A 20,148-nucleotide genomic window follows, 5' to 3' on the forward strand; every position below is an offset into this window, starting at 1 on the left:
TATGTGATATAAAACGATATCGTTTTGACTAATATATATTAAAACGACGTTGTTTTAATAACAAAAAACGAGCTGAGTTTAAGCTTGACTTTCACGAGCTCGACGAGCTCAACTATATGTAAACCTAATCGAACTCAAGCTCAAACGAGCTCGAACGTAGTTCGGCTCGAATCCAACCCTACTTGATTATATGATAATACATCCTTGTTTGTGTATAAAATTGTGCACATAATTTTATTGATAAAAATATTATATTTGTATATCCAAATTGTGTACAAAAAATATTTACACGTAGTTTTATTAATTTGTATGACTTTGGCTCAAGTTCAAATATAATTGTTGAGTCAAGCTCTATCAATACCATTGTTTTGATGCGTAATAATAAAAATAACGCCATTTCAATTGATTTAAATGAAGTTTTTCTAGACATACAAATTTGACGAGTCGAACACCCCAAACTTGAGTTTAAGTTTGAGTTTAACAATATAAAATATTTAGGTTAGAGTTTAAGTTTAAGTTCTAATTCATTTAAGTTAAACTTGTTTTGGGTTGGTTTGACTCCAACTTACAAAAAAGATTAAGTTAACTCAATTCGAATCTAGCTATAGTAATAATAAAAACAAATATAAATATAAATATAAATATATTATTATACGATTAAATGATGATAGATAAGTATGTGATTAATCAAATGCATCCAGTTGCCAATCATTAGATGCCAAAAATAATTCCTCAATATGAATAGCGATAAAGAAAAGTCAATTTTAGTGGAAAGCCAAAATAAAAAACAGAACAAAAAAAAAAAAAAAAAAAGGGGGATTTTAGAGGCCGCTAAAGTATTCCAATCATAATGTTGTTCATTGTAGTGACAACAGGAAGAACAAAATGGAAGTAAATTTATGAACTAAAAATCATAAAAATAATACTTAAACAAATATTAATTCCCCACTACTTTATTATAACATTTAAATAACAGAAAATTAAAAAAAAAAAGAAAAGATTCCCCTTTGAATTGATGGATCAAAAGGAAAGTTGAAGAAATTAGGATGGAAGGTGTTCTTTTTTATTATTTTTTATTAATTAAAGAAGATAATTATTAATTTTTATGGAGCCTTTTGTTTAGGATTAAATTCAGTATGAACTATTCAAGTTTAAATATGAGTTGGGATTAGACCTGGCCACGGTTTATGAATTGGTGGTTTTGGTTCGAAACCGTCGGTTCACGATTCAAAAAAATAAAAACCCTGAACCGAAACTGTAATAAGACAGTTTATAACCGGTTCAGAACCGACGATCCCGATTCTTGATCCCGGTTCAAAACCGACAGTTTTGGTTCAAAGCCGACATTAAACCATTAATTCTAATACATGATCTTGATTTAATTTTTAAATTATTAATTACAATAATTAAAAATTAAAAGAAAGACTTGGACTTAATTTTTCAATTAAGCTTCATACGTATCTTCTTGGGGTTTAGAAGAATCTAAGCCTATGTAGTTCTTTTACCTTTGCATATCTAATAGCTGACAGTACCCCTTTACCTTATCATTTATCTTCACTATCTTGACTATTATTTCCCGTCATCGAACTATCTATAGTTAAATCAAGTGATTTTTCATTGAAGTCCATTTTTATATCTTGTTGGCGTAATTCAGCTTTTGTCCAATCGTTCACGCATACTTGGGCTTCAATAGATTCGAGAGCCAAACTTGATCGCCTCTCATCCAATATATTATCCCCTTGACTAAAAACTTTTTCTACTGCGACAGTTGATACTGGTGCTGTCAAGACTTGTTTAACAATAATTGCTAATGTTGGAAATGTTGATGTATGTCGACTCCACCATTCTAAAACTGGAAAACCTTTACCTATATTGCTGTCACCAAACTTAAAAATAGTAGTTAAATAAATATCAAGCTCCGAGGTGGAGCTTAATGTTCCTCTTGGTCTTTTGTCCCTTTGCATCATAATACGATCACCATAACTCATATTTTGGGTTGATGATGGGGCAATAGATGGTAGAGAGGAAGAAGAACCACCTTGGTTACCATATATTAATAAATATTCAACATAAATTTCTTTAATTAAATTCATAATGTTAATTATAGTTAATGAAATATTAAATTCATTCTCACAATCTAATTGCAAACATTCATAATATAATATTAAATAATTTGTAACACCATCTAATTTAAATCTATGATTAAAAAAACAAGCAATAAGAAAAATTTTTGGAATTGTTTTATAGTAAGTTAACCATTTTGTTTTCATTAAAAAAAAGCTTATTGTAGAATAATATCTTGTTCGGCTTCTTGTAAAGCCGCAATAATATTAACGGCTTTATTTAAAAATAAATGAGAAGTAGGATAATAAATCCCACTTAAAGTATAAGTTGCATTATTAAAATTTCTTAATACATTTAAAATAGTTTTACAAATATCTTAATGTTGGGGATATAATGTAACTTGTGACACATTTTATGAAATAAATGAGCATAATAAACCTCTATAATCAAAAGACTCGTTCAGTAATTCATATGTTGAATTCCAACGAGTCAGCACGTCTTTAGGAAATCTTTTTGGTATTCTATTATGTTGTTTACAAAATTTACCCCATTCTTTCATAGTTTGGGAATGTATCAATAAAAATGAAATTACTGTTTTTATTGGACTAATATTTTATTAAGACAATGTAAACCATCCTGTACACATAAATTTAATACATGACATGCACATCTAATATGAAAAAATCTACCACCTAAATTAGGTTTGCAAATTGTAATTAAATCATTTATTGAGGCAATATTTGAACATGCATTATCAAATAAAATTGAAAATTTTTTTATAAACTAATTTATATTCTTATAATATTTCTTTAATTATTCTATAAATATTATCGTTCGTATGTCAGTCATCAAACACCTTAAATGTTAAAATTCTTTTTTGTAATTGGAAATTGTCATCTATCCAATGATAAGCTATACCCATATAAGAGTGAACTTATCAATGTTCATTCCAAATATCACTACATATAGATACACGCCCATCAAAATTTGTAAAAAATTGAATTAATTCTCTTTTTTGTTTTTTATATAAATTAAATAATGTTATTTTTAATGTGTTTCTTGAAATAGTTTTATGTGCAGGATTTAATGCAGTTTTATAATAATTATTAAAACCTAAATTTTCACCAAAACTAAATGCTAAATGATCTATTGCTACCATTTTTGTAAATTCTTCTTTACCTTTATTATCACTATACATAAATAAAGATTTGTGTGTAGAACCATACCCAGTTATTTGTGTTTGACCTCAACTTTGCCCCATTTTTTCCAAATGCTTTGACTCCAAGTGTCTTTTAAACGTTCCGTATCCACCTCTTTATTTGAATTTATAAATTTGCCTACAATAATTGCGAGCAACTTCGAATTACCATCTTCTTTTTGTATTTTCTTGAAATGAATCTTGAAATTATCGGATGTAGGAATTTTTTGAGAGTCTTGTTCAATCTCCATCTATTGTTGATGTTGTTGTTGTTGCTCCACCTCTACATATTGGCTTTTACTTTCTTTTGTTGAAAAATCATCTATAAAATGATTTTCATTCACATTTGATATATGTGAATGTAAACCAAATCTCCTATTACCAGAAAAATTTCTACTACTTGTCATTTTTTGATAATAAATAAAATTAATTATATAAATAAATTATATGATTAATTATGAAAGATAATAAAAAAATAATAAATAAAATTAATTATAAAAATAAATTCTATAATTAATTATGAATTGTATAATAGAAATAGAAATTAATAAAAAATAAAGCAAAAATTTAATTAGATTTGAGAGAATTTGATTAAAAGATTGAGAGAGTATTAAAAATTGAAAAAATGAGAATGAGAGTTTGAAGCATTGAGTTAGAGAGTTGAGAGATTGAAATTTGAATGGGTATATATATAAGAAAAAATTTTTTTAAAAAAATTTTAAAAAGTAGGGGGTAAAAATGAGATTTCTGAAAATTAAAGGGGACTAAAGGTCCCCTGCAATTTTCAAATGTGCAGGGACCGTTGTACCCTGCACTTGCAGTGAACCAACGGTTCCCTGCTCAGGGAACCATTGGTTCCTTTAATAAATTTTAAAAAATAAAAAAAATTCAAAATTTCTGGTTCAGCATAGTGAACCACCGATTTATATGTTGGTTCATAAACAAAATGTGAACTGGTGGTTTTACGGTTCCAAAATTAGGTAAACTGAACCACTAAAATTCGGTTTCGATTCTGATTCAGTCTGGTTTCGGGTTTATCGATTCCAATTTTGGTTTTATCTGGGCCAGTTTCAGTCCGGTTCACTGGCCAAACCGGCCCATGGCCAGGTCTAGTTGGGATAGAATGAGCCGTGTTCAAGTTAATAGTTGGATTCATTTTCATAAATGAGTTGAGTGTGAGTTAACTTATATCGAATTCAAAGTTAAATTATTTTTAGATTGAGTTTGAACTTCAACTTGTTGATCTTGAGACTTTAAGGGTTAAAAAAATTGGTGAAGTATTAGAATTTTCAAGGTGAAGACTTCGATTCGAATCTCTACCATACTTGTAAAACTTTAACTTATTTAATATAGTAATTATGAGTTTGATCATTGTGCCACATGTTTATTTATCCAACAAATATAAATGTCTATTATTGATCTCAAACTAAGTTTTTTGAATTTGAGTTGATTTCGAGCTAAGCTTTGTTTGATTTGATCCAGGTAATGTTTTGTCTATTAGCTATTATATTCGTATGGAAAACAACCAAAATTTATATGATTTTTTCTAGCAAGGATTTATGTCCTATTTTGGGACACACAAAAATACATATTCCATATTTAATTATCATTGTACCTAAAATAAATAAATAAATAAATATACTCTTTGTTAAAGGGAATACATGAAAAACAATATTGTGCTTTGGATTTTTTATTTTGACTAGTAATAAAGATGTACGTGCCAGGGGGCCAACTTCCACGAATTAAAGGAGACTGGTTTATTTGTCTCCTTTTTCTACCGACTTAATTGTTTTTCCAACAATACATATCAATGATAGGTACGCATTTTTAACGTGACCCGACCCGACTCCCTCTAAGAAGGCTTGAGAGGGTATGTCTCGTAAGACTTGTCCTTTGATAGGTTTTGATACAACACAATCCAAGGTATGATGAATTATCAAATTCGATCTGATGTGACTTAGAATCATGTTTAAGATAGGGCATAATATATATTCTTTAATTTACATAATTATATAATTTATTTTACATTTTCTATAATTTAGAAATAAATCAATCCTATTTTATAAATAGTAATATTCTATATTTCAATATTATTTTATTAATAAAAATAAACAAACTGGTAATTTACGTGATAAAGTGATTTAATTATTTATTTTATCATTAATTAAAAATTATTAAATTATTTATTTTATATAGGTTAATAAGAGAATGTTTATATATAAAATGTTATTCTTAAAATTAATGTAATATTCTGATCATTATAATAATATATAGAATAGTAGAATAATTTTTTCATAAATTAAATAAAATCTACTAAATAAAAATAAACAAATTGATAAGCTAAAGTGCTAATCGAGTGGTAAATTTGTCTCTCTTAGCCTTTCCATTGCTAAGTATTTATATTAATAGAGTTTAGTGTTGCATGTATAATTGTTTTTGTGAAATTTGAAAGCATGTGGCTTAATGGGCATCATTGTAATCCCCATATGGTAGGGAGTAATTACATTTTGATTGTAATTAATAAAATTGTAAAAAGTAATTTTAAGATAATAAGAAACTATTATTATTGTTAGATAAATTACGGAAGTTATGACCGATATGGACTCTTGTTTCTTATTTGTAGCTTTTAAATGAGATTGTGTGTTATCCGAATCTTCTTTTTGAACTGTAGGCTAGTGTGGCATTGGACTGGTAGCCACTGATTGTCTTCATGATGTTGTATTTGTGAGCTTGCCCAAGAAAAAAATTTTGATCTTATAACAAAATATATTAGCCCATATGAATGAACTTGAGTGTGTGAAATTAATAAAATAAACAAAAAAACACATATTGTTAAGAGAAAGAATGCATGTAATTTATCCTAGCTTGATCACCCAAATATTATTTATGATGAATGTATTTATTTATGAATTATTATATTACTTATATAAGAGAATAATATCTTTATATATTAGAATTTTTTATTTTAAGAGAAATCCGATTAGAATTTTTATTCTTAAAAAAATCCTTAAAATTAACAAATCTTTATAATTAAATAATTAAATTTTTGGATAAAAGATGTTTCTGTGAGATCTAGACATGTCAAAGGTCAGGCTAACTTGTGGGACAACTCACCCTTTTGAAAAACACGGTCAACAAAGGTATAACCCATGGGTTGTGTGAGCCACATCAAGGGTTTTAAAGGCCGGTTCATAAGGTGACCCAATACAGCCCATAAAATAAACTAATCTAAAAAATAAATAAATGTATAATATAATGGCTGCCTCGTTAAAGGTTTACGAAGACACGATCCAAGACCTCAACCTTGTCATGCCACAAATAGACACGTCAATTGCGCCAGATCGAATGAAAGCCCGACACGAAGCATGAAAAAAAAGCACAACATGGAAAAACCCAGTCCAATATTATAGCATACCGGGCTAAGCCTATGGGCCTATTGGGCCGAGCCTTGACCTTTAATATTAAGCCCATGAGTTGGTCCGATCCGGCCCGATACTGTTTAAAAAAAATATTTTTTTTACTTTTGTCGCAAGAAGCAAGGCTTTGGCCTTGTGTGCATCCTTCTGCCTTGCGCCATAAGCCTTGCTTCCTTTTGCGTTGTGGCAAAAACCTTGGCCTTCATTTTTAAAAATTTTTTAATTAATTAATTTTTTTGTTTATATAAACCCATTTAATTTTTCTTCATTTTTATTTTCATTTACAAATCTCTCAATCTCAATTATTTCATTATATTTTTTATTTCATTTTCTCTCATAAATTCTTTTTCAGAAAATATCTAAATTCACAAATAATAATTCTTTGTGTTTATAATTTTATTTTTATTTTTATTTTATCATTATAAAATATTACAAATGGATCAAATATCAAATGAATTCAATCCATTTGAATATTATCATAGTATATATTTATTTATGTTTTATAATTTATACATTATGTAAATTAAATTATTTATACTATGTTACAATTTATAATATTTTTCATCATGTAACTACTGTATTCTTCCGTCATAAGTGAGAGATTATAAATAAAATATTCTGAGTATTGTCTTTGGTTTTAATAATTGAAAAATAATTTGTGTGTAAAAATTTTAAATAAATTTTTTTAAAATATTGATTAAATTGGTCGAGCCAACCTATTTAAAGTCCGGCTCGACTCGACCTATTTTTACATGGATTGGGCCTTTATATATTAATGGGCTGGTATGAAGCCCATTACTTTTGGGTTTTGGGCCCGACCCCGCTCGGTTCATTCCATCGACACCTGTGGCCACAAATCAATATGATCTATCTTTTGATAGACCTTAACACAGTATGACCTATGAACACGGTGGTTCACACCAAATTTGGCCAAAATAAGCCAACCGCCCTGTCTAATTCTTACTGAAATCCATAAACAAATTTGTAAAAACTTTTGACTCCGAAATGAATAAATATTTACTTGGTTAATTTCCAAACCCTTGAAACTTCATGTATCATGCTTTGACTTCCCCTTTATATTATTTGTCGTCTCTCTCACATTGACCAACTTCATATATGGAAATAGATCCCTGGCTCCATGATTCCTATTTTACTATTTTTTTTTCAGCTTCAATCTAGATTTGCAGCAATACAGCTCCAGATTAGCCGACCACTTTTCCCTTTTTCCATTCAAAAGAAATCAAATAATTTTCATCATAAATCTTACCTACACATAACCGATTTAATTATCCTTCTCAATCATCGTTTAAAATGCAAAACCATATATGAGGCCATGCTCCGCGTCCTTTCTTTTCTCTCTCTTCTCTTTATCTTTATCTTTATTATTTTACTATTAGATGGGTCTAAAATATTCTCTATATATATGCATACATGTATGTATGTATAATGTGTAAGTGTTGTGAAGTCTAGGGCAAAAACTAAGTTCAATTTACCATTTTTTATTTTAATATTCAGTAGTGCCGATGATTGTGCCAACTGGGTTCAGGTTTAATCCCACGGATGAAGAGCTCATTGAGATATTAGAAAGGAAAGTTTGTGGGAAACAAATGCCTCTGCATGACAATTTCATTGTTGAAACAAATGTTTATGAGCATGAACCTGAAGAGCTTGAGTGTAAGTTATAGTTTGTTAATTAACTTAACATTTTTCTCTCTTTTTATAAATCCTCTATGTGATTCTTCTTTGTTCGATCTTTTTTCATGAGCAGTACTCTTTCCGTGGAAATCTGATTTTGGGGTTTCAGATTTTGTAAGCCATAGAAGATCTTTCGCCTTTTACCTCTTTTATTATGCCTTCTTTCCTCAAACTGCAAGCATAAGTCCTTATATTACTAGAACATTTTTAATAAGAAATAAGATAGTGATAATTTTTTCTAATCGATTTTTCAACATGATTACTACTACGGTTAGATTGGAATTGAACTTATTTGAATTAAAAAAATAAGCTTGGATCAAATGAAGCTAAAACAAGCTTGACTCAACTGAACTTGAGCTCGAGTTTAAGAGTTAAGTATTTTCAAGCTTAAGCTTAAGTTTTAAGAGTGTTTGATTTGCCAACTTCACAAATTTGAAAGTTTTTATTACAAATTAATTAAAATGATATCGTTTTGATCAATATATATCAAAATAATATTATTTTAGTCATATTTTATTAGCTACAATATCGAACCGAGCTCAAAGCTTGACTCAAGTTCAACTTGTAGCTCAACTTTCCAAAATGAGTTGAACTCAAACAATTTTGAGATAAACTTGAGCTTGACTCGATTTGAATTTAACTTTAATTACCATTACAACAAAATTGGCATGTAATAACATAGAAAATAAATATATTATTATATGATTTCCATAACATTTTTTAATGGCTGTGAATATCCTTGGCATGATAAAGAGTACCAATATCTTATCGTTGTAGACTTTTTTGACACCAAAAACGTGACGGAGGATGAATAATGGAGGTTTTTATTATTTTTAATCTTTGTTTGCCATTTTCATTATCTTTCACATAAATGAAAGCTAATTTATTTAATGTTTTTAGGGGGTCGCTCCATGGCAGTACACAAAAATGAGAGATATTATTACTGCATAAGAGAGAATGATTCCCGAGAAGTTTCAGGTCGAGGATGGTGGAAAGCCACAAGCCATGTCAAGAAGATTTTTGCTAACAACGAATGTGTTGTTGGTTACAAAAGACCTCTCACATTTCATAAGTTCACAAATAATAAAAGAAAGCGCAACAAAGCCATCAAGACTAACTGGATTATGTACGAGTATGGCCTCCAATCCTACCCAACGGTTTGTATTTACTAAACCCTTTCAATTGTATAACTAAATTGAACACAAATAATGAATACAAACTTAAGTATAAACAATAATATGTCATAATGTAAATGAATGATTCTGAATTAGAGATAAAGTAACCCAATTAAATAGTGATACATTATCCTTTGTACTTAAGAGTGTACTCATTGTTTGTTCACGTAATTCTACTCAAATAGAATTTGGTGGGGGCTTTAATAATTAAAACAATAAAACTATGTGTATACAGTTTTAAATATACAATTAGATTTTCAGATGATATATCATCATGTGATTAAGTGATTTGAATTAATAATAAAATAATATTGAATCACATTATCTAGGTATTCAATTGTATACTCAAAATTATATGCAATTAGAGTTGCTCTTATCAAAGAAGTATTAAACTACTAAATATTCAAACCTAGTTGGGGGTAACTACCAATTTTTCAAACCCAAGGGAGTCATGTGACCCTCCTTTACCCCTTGGGTTTGCTATTGTATACCTTATAATTTTGTTATTAAAACTGTGTCCACCTAACATTGTTCTTATAAAGAAAAAAGAATTGATTTGTTGTATTTTCAGATTTTGATGTTTGGAATAAATTTAACAGGAATGGAGACTGTGCAAGATCAAGTACAAGGGAAAACAAACCATGCAGGAAGAGCTGGAGAATATTCGAAAAGGTTGCAGATTAAGCAATGGTATTATTTCTGGAGAAAGTTGTTCAATAATGGAGATGAAATCATCATCTTCAGTAGTTTTTGTTGATGAAGAAGAAGAGGGGCAAGGGCAACAGATTATGAAGTGTCTTGAAGAAGAGAGGAATAAAATAATAACAAGTGATGATTTTATGAAGATGCAAAGAGAAGATCGAGAGATGAATAATGAAGAGGAACAACAAATGATGCTATATGCTTCATATAATTATGATCCAATCTTAACACATATTACAAGTAGTTCAAATTATGATTACTTTGGTGATTATTATTATTATAATCATCAACTGGAGCAATTACCATTTTCTGTAGATGAACTATTTCCTAGCTTTTGGTCTTAATGATCATGTTTCTGTGTGTAATCATCCCTTAATTATTTCTTAATTAAGTATTACATTGGAATGAATATATATATCTATATATATCACTGTTTTGATCTGTCAAGGGTTTGTCCATATTCCATGAGTGCAACAGAGAAATCAATTATTTACAATTAAAAGAAAGCCAAGTCTAGAGTGGTTTTATTTCCCGCAATTTTTGCTTGACTTACTTTGAGATTTTTAGATATCAATATTATGTGTATCTAATTTTAAGTATCCAATATGATTAAATATTATTTATTTTTAATTTAAAATTACTCAATCATATTATGATACATAATTTGGATACTTAAACTAAGTGTAAATAATTTTATTTTTTTCTCTAATTTGAAAATTACCGATGAACCCCCCTTCCAACTTGACTTATTGTAGCCAAAGTTTGAGCCACAGTCAAGTTTTGCTTATTAGAGGGTAGCTATAGCTAGGAAATTTTCTTAACGGAGTAATCTTGAAAAAATAATGCTAACTGAAGACTCTTTTTTTTTTTTTTTTAAATAAAAGAAAGCAAAATGATAAAATACAAGATATAAACAAATGAAAAATATAAAGGAATTTTTTAAAGTAGTGATATTTTTTATAAAGAGATGGAAAAGTTTTAATAGAAAACTTTTTTCAAACCATGTAAAATAACCTTCTATTCTCAACAATAATTTAACTAAAATCAAATCAATAGTAAATATTGCCCTAGACTACATCTAAATTTAAGAGTTTAAAAATAAAATATGATATTATGTGTTTAATTTTATAGCTCAATTTGAGTTCAATTCGATTACCATTTTGATAACATTATCAACTCTTTTGATAGCCTTCTGCAACATATTTACTAGTTAAACGGCTTCAAATTGACTCTTATTATTCGAGTTTGGTTCAACTTAAAACCACCCCCATTTATAGATATAATCAATTGATTATCTTATATAAGTACCACCAATATGCCCTTAAGACAATATTAGCATAAATTAAGTAAGAGATCTTAGTGATACTTAAATGGAAACTTTAGCATAAGTATATACCTAGTTACAAGGGAAAGTTGCAAGTGCCAAACTGAAAAGGGTGATTTGAATTTTACATGAAAAGTTAAGGGTAGGTCAAAAGAAATTAGCAGCCCTTTTCTAAGACCTAAAATTTTCGAAGTTCAATGGTGTCAATGACAAATTAATTAATGAAAAGTTTTTGGAATGGGGTCATTGCCCCTCCTCTCGTTTGCCTGTTTACCTAACAAAAGATACAAGTTATTCTAAAAATACTAACATCAATCATGACTCCTGTTGAGAATTTCTATATGATCTTGCTTCAAAAGTAGTGTTCTACCTCAGACATTTATGTATAAATAATTGATATTAATTTGGTAGATTAAAGTTAATTTTAATTTAATTAAATAATTCGATAAGTTGAAATTATCCCTTTATTGCTCTCTTGGATTCATGCGACATGCAATAACATGCATGAATTCTCCATAGGAAGATCTGTCACCACGTGAGCCAAATGATAAGCTCTAGTGAGGTAGAGAAATTATCCATGTAATTTTTATGTTTAATTAATATATTTATTAATTATTACAAAAATATCTCATTTTGTTTGTTTCAAATTATTACAAAAATCTAAAGCCAATAATTGTTGATCGATCATTATATCATGCATGAAATGAGTGAAAGAGAGAAACAAGGAACCCAAATTGATTGTAACATTATTTTTCATCATTATAAAATTATTCAATATTACTTGTAGAAGTTGATTATATGTATGCACAAAATTTTCTTGTAAATAATACATGAAAGTACTTTTAAAAATAAAAAGAAACAAAAAAAAAAAACAAATTTTAACTGGGTTGTGTCAAAATAATTGTATCAAAATGGTAATGTAAATAAATAAAAAAATTAAGAAATTTATTAGTATTATTAATGAAAGTGAAGTGGCCTTTCTCACGCTCAAAAAGGGATAAATTAAGTTAATACTTTGGCAAGATGGTGGTTTCTAAGAAATAATGCTGCATTAATTAGTCCAAGAAATAACCTGAAAGTCATAAAGAATATTCTGTTAATTGGTTTCTTTCTATGTTGATGTCAAATCTTTTTCCGATAATTCTGATGCTAATTTAATACAAGATACCCTCTCTATTAATTTCAATTTTTCCTTTATGTATTTGTAAATTAAAATTATGTAAATGCTTCTTCTCATCTCTCTTTAGGAATTCTAATCTTTATAATATGAGTTAATAATATAAATTAATATGTTATTTTATCCTTTTACTGTCACATAAATTTTAATAATAATAATAATAATAATAATATTCATGTTGAAAAAGTTTTTTTTTAATAAATAAAGCATACTTTTACAAAAATATTACTTATGCTATTAAATTATTATTTTTAATTATATTACTAAATTGTAATATCTACCTCAAGATGAATTATATCACATGTCATTAATCAGATTTAAAAAAAAGAAAAAGAAAACCCCAGCTATATCTTCACATCTCTCAAGTCTAATTACTACAATCTCGAGACAATTAAAGAGGGAAGAATGTTTGAAGTTCTTCCATGCATGCACGTGCCCTCAAAAGCTTTAAAGAGAAAACCAAATCCGTGGCTTCGATTTACACGTTTATGATATTTTTAGAATTCTAAGGACAAAAACCCTTCTTCTTCCCCAGAATTTAAAAAAAAAAAATTATTCAGTTTAAAATTAATTAAAGTGCACAATCTGAGTACTTTAGTTTTAAGATAGAGATGCTGATTCATTTGACAAACTTGGGATGCTGTAAAATGAGATTTTGTTGTGATGTTCATCATTACTCGAATCAAATTTTTATATTGATCGAGATAGATCGGTGTAAGAGAACATTAGGGCTAGCTATAAAAATTAAGTAGAGTCAAATTAATTAATTAATTAAGCAAAGTGACAGATTTTTGCCTCGTTATCACCATTAATTTTAAAGTTATCATTGAACTATACATCGTTATAGAATGAGACGTTGTGGATTTTGTCAATGTCCAATATGACTAATGGCGCCATTGATAGTTGGGAATCATTGGAATTGTCATAACAATTGATAAGTTGGACCTTTTTTTTTTTTTTTAGCGTAAATCTAATAGTTTTGAATGATTAGAGATCACCTTCTACTGATAATTTTGGAGAATGGATAGTCATAATTTATATATCATAAATCTCATAGCTGGGTTTAATTAAGAATAAATCATAACATATATTCAACTTCACAACATTGATAAGTAGTTCTCTTTTACGATTAGATACTAGGGTTGGATTCAAGTCAAATTAAGTTTGAGGTCATCTAAAAATTTTTGAGTACGACTTGCTTGAGATGAGTAAAAATTGATTAAAATAATGTTATTTTGATATGTACCAATTAAAATAACATCGTTTTAGTTAATTCATATAAAAATTTTATAGATTCGCGAGTTTAAAATGCTGAACACTCATAAAACTTGAGTTCGAAAATATTTAATTTTCATTCCAGGTAAACTCATTTTTGAACTTAATAAATTTGAATCAAATCTAACCCTATTAGAACCTGTTGTCCAAAGAAAATACTGTTTATACTTGTAAATTGTTCATGGCTATTCTTCTTTTTAAACCTCGACAATATATGAAAATTTAATAAATAGAGAAAAAATGAAAAAAATATCCTTTTACAAAATATTTTATATATATATATATATATATATATATATATATATATATATATATATATATATATATATATATATATATATATAACAAAATCAAAATCACACAGATAAGTAAAAATTTGTTCAATAGAAAAGAGGTTCATGCCACCATTGAAGAGTTGAAAGAATAAAATTATGTATATACATAAATTTTACTTATATATCTGTACAAATTGAGGTAATAATATATAATTGTATGATATAATTATTTATTTTTTCTCTTATTTTAAAATTACTTAATTAAATATTACTAATTCGAGTTAAAAACTGCAACCAAGGTTTGCTAAGGTGTGAGACTTTATTACCTTCCTTGAAAAAAAGAAAAAAGGAGTAATATTAAATATGTACAAATGACCAGTATTAATCGGTGAAAAAAACTCACATGTCAATATTGGATGTTTTAAATGTTTTTTTGAGCTTTAACTCAAAATTATATAATCAATATAATGATATATTAATTTATTTATATCTGTTAATTTTAATTGTTTATATATAAAATATAATGTAAACAAAATACGATGTGAGACTGATGATTTGGAGATTTATTATATTCTTTTTAAATTGATTTACCCTCGTATTGTTTGCCCGATAGTTAAATATTAACTCAAAATAAAGACATTTCATATTCTATGATATAAATTTTTTTAATCTTATGCTATATTCAACGGTTATTTGAAGGCATGTATAATCTACTTGAGATATTATATTAGAGTATCTTACAAAATTAATCATCATGAACAATTACCATGACGATTATAGTTTGATTTTAAAATTTATTAAAATGTGTAAGATATGATTCAGATATTATAACATCCACTGGGGCAACTTAAAGGGTAGGCAATTGTTAATTATTTTTATTTTCTTATAAAATATTTGCTTCTTGTACCTATATATCTAAAAATAGACCTAAATTTGCTTTATGCAGGGCTCTGACTTGTGACTTCTGTATGAGTTTGAGGCTCTGACTTCAACATACATTTACAGCTCCTACAGTTCGACCAACTTTTCCTTTATAATAAAAATATAATTCATCATAAATCCAACTTATAATTCAACTAATCTTCATTTAAAATGTTTTTCTTTCTCTCTTCTTCTTTATCTTCTTATTTTACTATCATCTGGATCTAAAAGATTTCTAATTATCTTTGTGTTGTCGGTAAATTTTCCTATAAAAACTACTCTTCAGTGAAGACCGGAGCCAAAGTATTACAAACTGTTGATCTATCAGAAATTTAGTAAAGCAGAAATACAAACAGATGATTGTGCCAACTGGGTTCAGATTCAATCCCACTGATGAGGAGCTCATCGAAATTTTACAAAGGAAAGTTTCTGGAAAAGCAATGCCTCTTCATGACTGTTTCATCGTTGAAAGAAACTTATATGAGCATGAACCAGAAGAGCTTGAATGTAAGTTTTCATTTAAATCTTTTTTCTTTTTCTTTTACTAAATATTTCATGTTTTTTGATTTCAAAGCGATGGTTTCATCTATGACAATCATTTAGGGTTTTGAATTTTAGCTTGAACTTCCATATTCTACCTTCTTATTTCACCTCTTTCTTCTCCAAACTTTATCCCGTTTAATAGATAGTTGCCAATCAAAATTATTCAATCACCCAATTATCTGGATAACCAATTAGGTAATCAAAATTGGGTACACATAACATTACTTTGATTTATATATTTTGTGCAATTTAATTGATTTTTTTTTGTGCATATTTTTTGTTGATATATAGGGGACGAAACCATGGCTGTTCATAAGAACGAGAGGTATTTCTACTGTATAAGAGAGAATGATTCTCGAGAAGTATCGGGTCGAGGATGGTGGAAAGCTACAAGCCATGTTAAGAAGATTTACGCTAATAATAAGTGTGTGGTTGGTTACAAAAGACCTCTCACATTTCACAAGTTTAAGGACAATAAAAGAAAGCGAAACAAAGCTATCAAAACTAATTGGATTATGTATGAATACAGCCTTGAATCCTTCACAACGGTTTGTATATTTATTACCTTTTCATAAATGCTTGTTTAATTTTGTTTTAGAGTTTTAGTAGTGAATTGGGTTCTAAATAATTTTTCATCATGTAATTAAATATTATTGACTTAAAATTATCTAATTATATTATGATATATCATTTAAATATCTTGCAGGGTATTCAACACTAGGTGTAAATCATTTTATTGTTTGTTCTATTATGAATTTTTAATTGGGTCAATTATTTTTTTAACATAATTTGGGATTTGATATTGTTTAGGAATGGAGAATTTGTAAGATCAAATATAAGGGAAAACAAAGTGTGCAAGTTGAAAAAGAGGTGGAGAATATTACTAAAAAGGATTACAGTTTGAGTGATGAATCTGGAGGAAGCTGTTCTATAATGGAAATGGAATCGGTTTTTGTAGATGAAGAGCAGCAACAGCTACAGTCTCTCAATCTAATGGAGAAATTTTATGAGCCTGATTTTGGTCAGAATATGAACATAGAAGTCATGGATGAGCAGCAACTTCTGTTATATGATAATTCTTGCTCTTATGATCCAATCCTAACCCACATTGCAAATGATTATTACTATTGTGATCAACTAGAGCATCCATTTTCTACTGATGTACTTCTTCCTAGCTTTTGGTCTAGTTGATTAATTATAACCCATCTATTTGTGTAATGTTATGTTAGTTTAGTTCTTGGATTGAATTTATTATTAATGTGAATGTTGTTAATTAAGTTATTGGTAGGGCTCAATTTATGTTTCTGTTCACTAGGTTACTTGAGTGAATCAAAAAATTATTATTTTTTCATTATGAAAATAGCTTGAATGAATGTAAAATATATAGTCAGTTTTATAGAATGTAAAAAACTTGTTAGTTGTTATAAAATTTGTAACAAAATATATAGCAAGATTTGTAAACGAGGATAGAGATATTTGTAAAATTTTAACTCTTTAAATAAGCTCAAAACAATGGGAGAAGCTAAAATTTAGAGATTTTTCTATATACTTCAAATAATTTTGAATTTTATAAGTACTTTTGAAATACGACCGAACATCTTAATTTTTTTAATAGTGCTTAAATATGGCTTTTTAAATATAAACTATTTTAAGTAGTAAGTAGGTCTATCCGAGCAAAGTCTAACTTTAATATAAATAAAATTTTCCATGTGAAATGTAGATTTATTTTTTAGTCATTTGAAAAATAAAAGTTCAAGTTCGAGACCTTTTGACTGAATAGGACCACTACATTACTTCTATATTTAGAAGAAAAGATGTACAAGAAGTTCGTGTAACTCTGTCAATCAAAGGGTAATACGAGTTGCTAGTCTGCGAATAATCTATCAACTATGGGTAGTAAAGAGTAGCTCAACAACGGAAATTCTGCCATATATCTTTATCAGTTTGATACTCTACTTCATGAACTGTTGCTCAAACAAGAAAGTGTTAAAAATTAAGCCTGATTCCTGTTTAGGAATTCGGAATGAACACGCTCTTAAAAGTAGAATATTGTTTGGTTTGAGCAAGATTTTCATGCAACATGCACAACATGCATGCATGAATCTGCACTTTTATCTTTACTTTTGATATAGCTGTTAAAGAAACATTCTGTCACCACATGAGCGTCAATGATAGGCTCCAGTGAAAGGAAAAACAATTTGTAATTAACTATTGGGATAGATTGTCCTAAAGTAAACTTTAATTCGACACAAATCTGTGATTCTTATATTTTTAACTATTCAATGCGTGGAATTCAATAAATTTTGAACAAAAGCCAAGACTTTTTTTTTTTTTTCTACTACTAATTGTATGAAGTCAAAGGTTAACAATTTACATCAAAATTAGAGGGAAAAAAAATTTGTATTATAATGAGTTGATATTTATTGAATTAACAATTTAGTTATTGCCTTCAACTAAAGTCACATTATATCAAATTTTCTTTGGAAAATGTAAACAAAATTGTTCACAATCAGTACGGGTAGTACGGGTAGGAAAAGATATGTATCTTAAGTGAATTAAAAATTGGTATGATACCGTATGTATATTATATTATATGCATAATTTTATTCATATAAAATTTTACATATTTTTGGAGAAGAGATGACATGATAAAAATTTATATGAAAAATTTAAAACTATGAGATGTTTGTATTATTATAAAGGGAATAATGTGATAATTGATTTTTTTTTCATTATCATATTTTAAAAAGATGTATTCTGCAATATCATTACATGATTCAAATTCAAAAAAGTAGAGTTTCGATATACAACATGATACACGATTTAATTATCATAGTAATAAAACACATTAATCATTTTAGCATAATTTGACTGAATTGAAAAATTATAACATTCATGGGTATATGGTAAATACAAAATAAATTAATGGGACATTTACATTTTACTGGTTTATTGAGTTCTTGTTATACTTATTTCTTGTTTATTTTATTTTTTATTTTGGTAAAGAGAAATTCCATCTGAACTAAATCAAGCTTGAAGGGTTGGTATTTTCCATATCCAAGGTTTAATATGACTATTTTATTTTATTATAGATTATCTCATGTAAATATATATATATGTGTGTGTGTATAATTTTTATACATAACTTTATATACAAATAACATTATGTTATTATATGATAAAATAATTAAAAATTAAAAATAAAATAACACTAAATGATATGGTAACATATCATTATTTGTTTATAAAATTATACACATAATTTTACTTTTATATATATATATATAAAGCAAAGGCTCCATCTTGACATGAACACCATCATTATAGTTTTTATTAATTAATATTTCCATCTAAAATACACGATATTCTCTTATGACTTGGATGTGCATTAATATTTTATTGATTTTGAGCCATTGACAATTCATTTAGTACACTTTTGACTCTCCTTTATAATTCCAAATACAGACTCTTCTTTATTCTTTACTAAACTTGTCTCCCTTAGTGTGGGTGACCATGGCCACCACAAATTAAATGTTGATAAGATAAATAAAATTATGCATATTCAATTTTCAATATTTAATTAAATATTTAAATAATTTATTATCAAATAATTGTATAAGTTTGAATTAATGATATGTATCATTTTAATGCCTAATTCAAATACTTAAAACTATAGTATAACATTGCTATGATAAGGACTATATTAATATTAATATAATTTTTATTTTACAATTAATCCCACCTAAATGGTACAATCATTCTCTTAATTATATGATCAACGTCAATGTGCATTGACAGCTCCTACAGTTCCATCACCTTTTCCTTTTCATAAAACATAAAAAATTATTATGTACAATATAATTGTAATTAATTGAACTAAACTTTTTTAAAGAGCGGCCCTTTTATCTTCTTTATCTTTTTTTTTTTTTTTTAACTATTATTTGGTTTTTGTAGAACAACTGATCGATGGTGATTAGTATTCCAAATGGGTTCTACTAAAACCAAATTGGTTTGAACGAGAAGAGCTTGAATATAAGTTTGTTTAACTTAATTAGTTTCTCTTTCAATCTTAATTAATAATTAAGGGACTTAAATATAAATTTGATTTTTTGCTGGATTAGGTTCCATGCATGGATATAGCCTATATTATTTGTACTAGAATCATATAAAAATTGCTCCATCTCCTTTATTTTTGTGTGCTTCAAATTTGCCTTTGATATTTGTGTTAATAGTGCATCTAAGAACCTATTATTAGGTAAAATGATGTTTTGTTAATGAGCGCTTACTCTTGAGCCACAAATCTGAATTATAAATTTAAATAATATATTCAAACCAAAATTGAATCAAACTGATTATAATCAATTTTTTATTCAAGCTAAAAAT

The 20,148-nt window shown here is 27.5% G+C and overlaps 2 protein-coding genes across 2 annotated transcripts; both read left to right on the forward strand.

Annotated features, from left to right (window-relative positions):
- The first annotated feature begins 8,201 nt into the window (after window positions 1–8,201).
- LOC123220890 (NAC domain-containing protein 41-like) lies at window positions 8,202–10,594 on the forward strand. The gene is made up of 3 exons (XM_044643488.1): window positions 8,202–8,352; window positions 9,274–9,530; window positions 10,148–10,594. Exons 1-3 carry the CDS (start codon window positions 8,202–8,204, stop codon window positions 10,592–10,594), a joined length of 855 nt encoding a protein of 284 aa, XP_044499423.1.
- Window positions 10,595–15,578: 4,984 nt separating this feature from the next.
- Window positions 15,579–16,956, forward strand: LOC123220891 (NAC domain-containing protein 41-like). Its single transcript, XM_044643489.1, has 3 exons — window positions 15,579–15,729; window positions 16,057–16,313; window positions 16,576–16,956. The coding sequence occupies exons 1-3, from the start codon at window positions 15,579–15,581 to the stop codon at window positions 16,954–16,956; spliced, it is 789 nt and encodes a 262-aa protein (XP_044499424.1).
- Window positions 16,957–20,148: the final 3,192 nt, after the last annotated feature.

This window comes from Mangifera indica, chromosome 7, assembly GCF_011075055.1.
Source record: "Mangifera indica cultivar Alphonso chromosome 7, CATAS_Mindica_2.1, whole genome shotgun sequence".
NCBI lineage: Eukaryota > Viridiplantae > Streptophyta > Magnoliopsida > Sapindales > Anacardiaceae > Mangifera > Mangifera indica.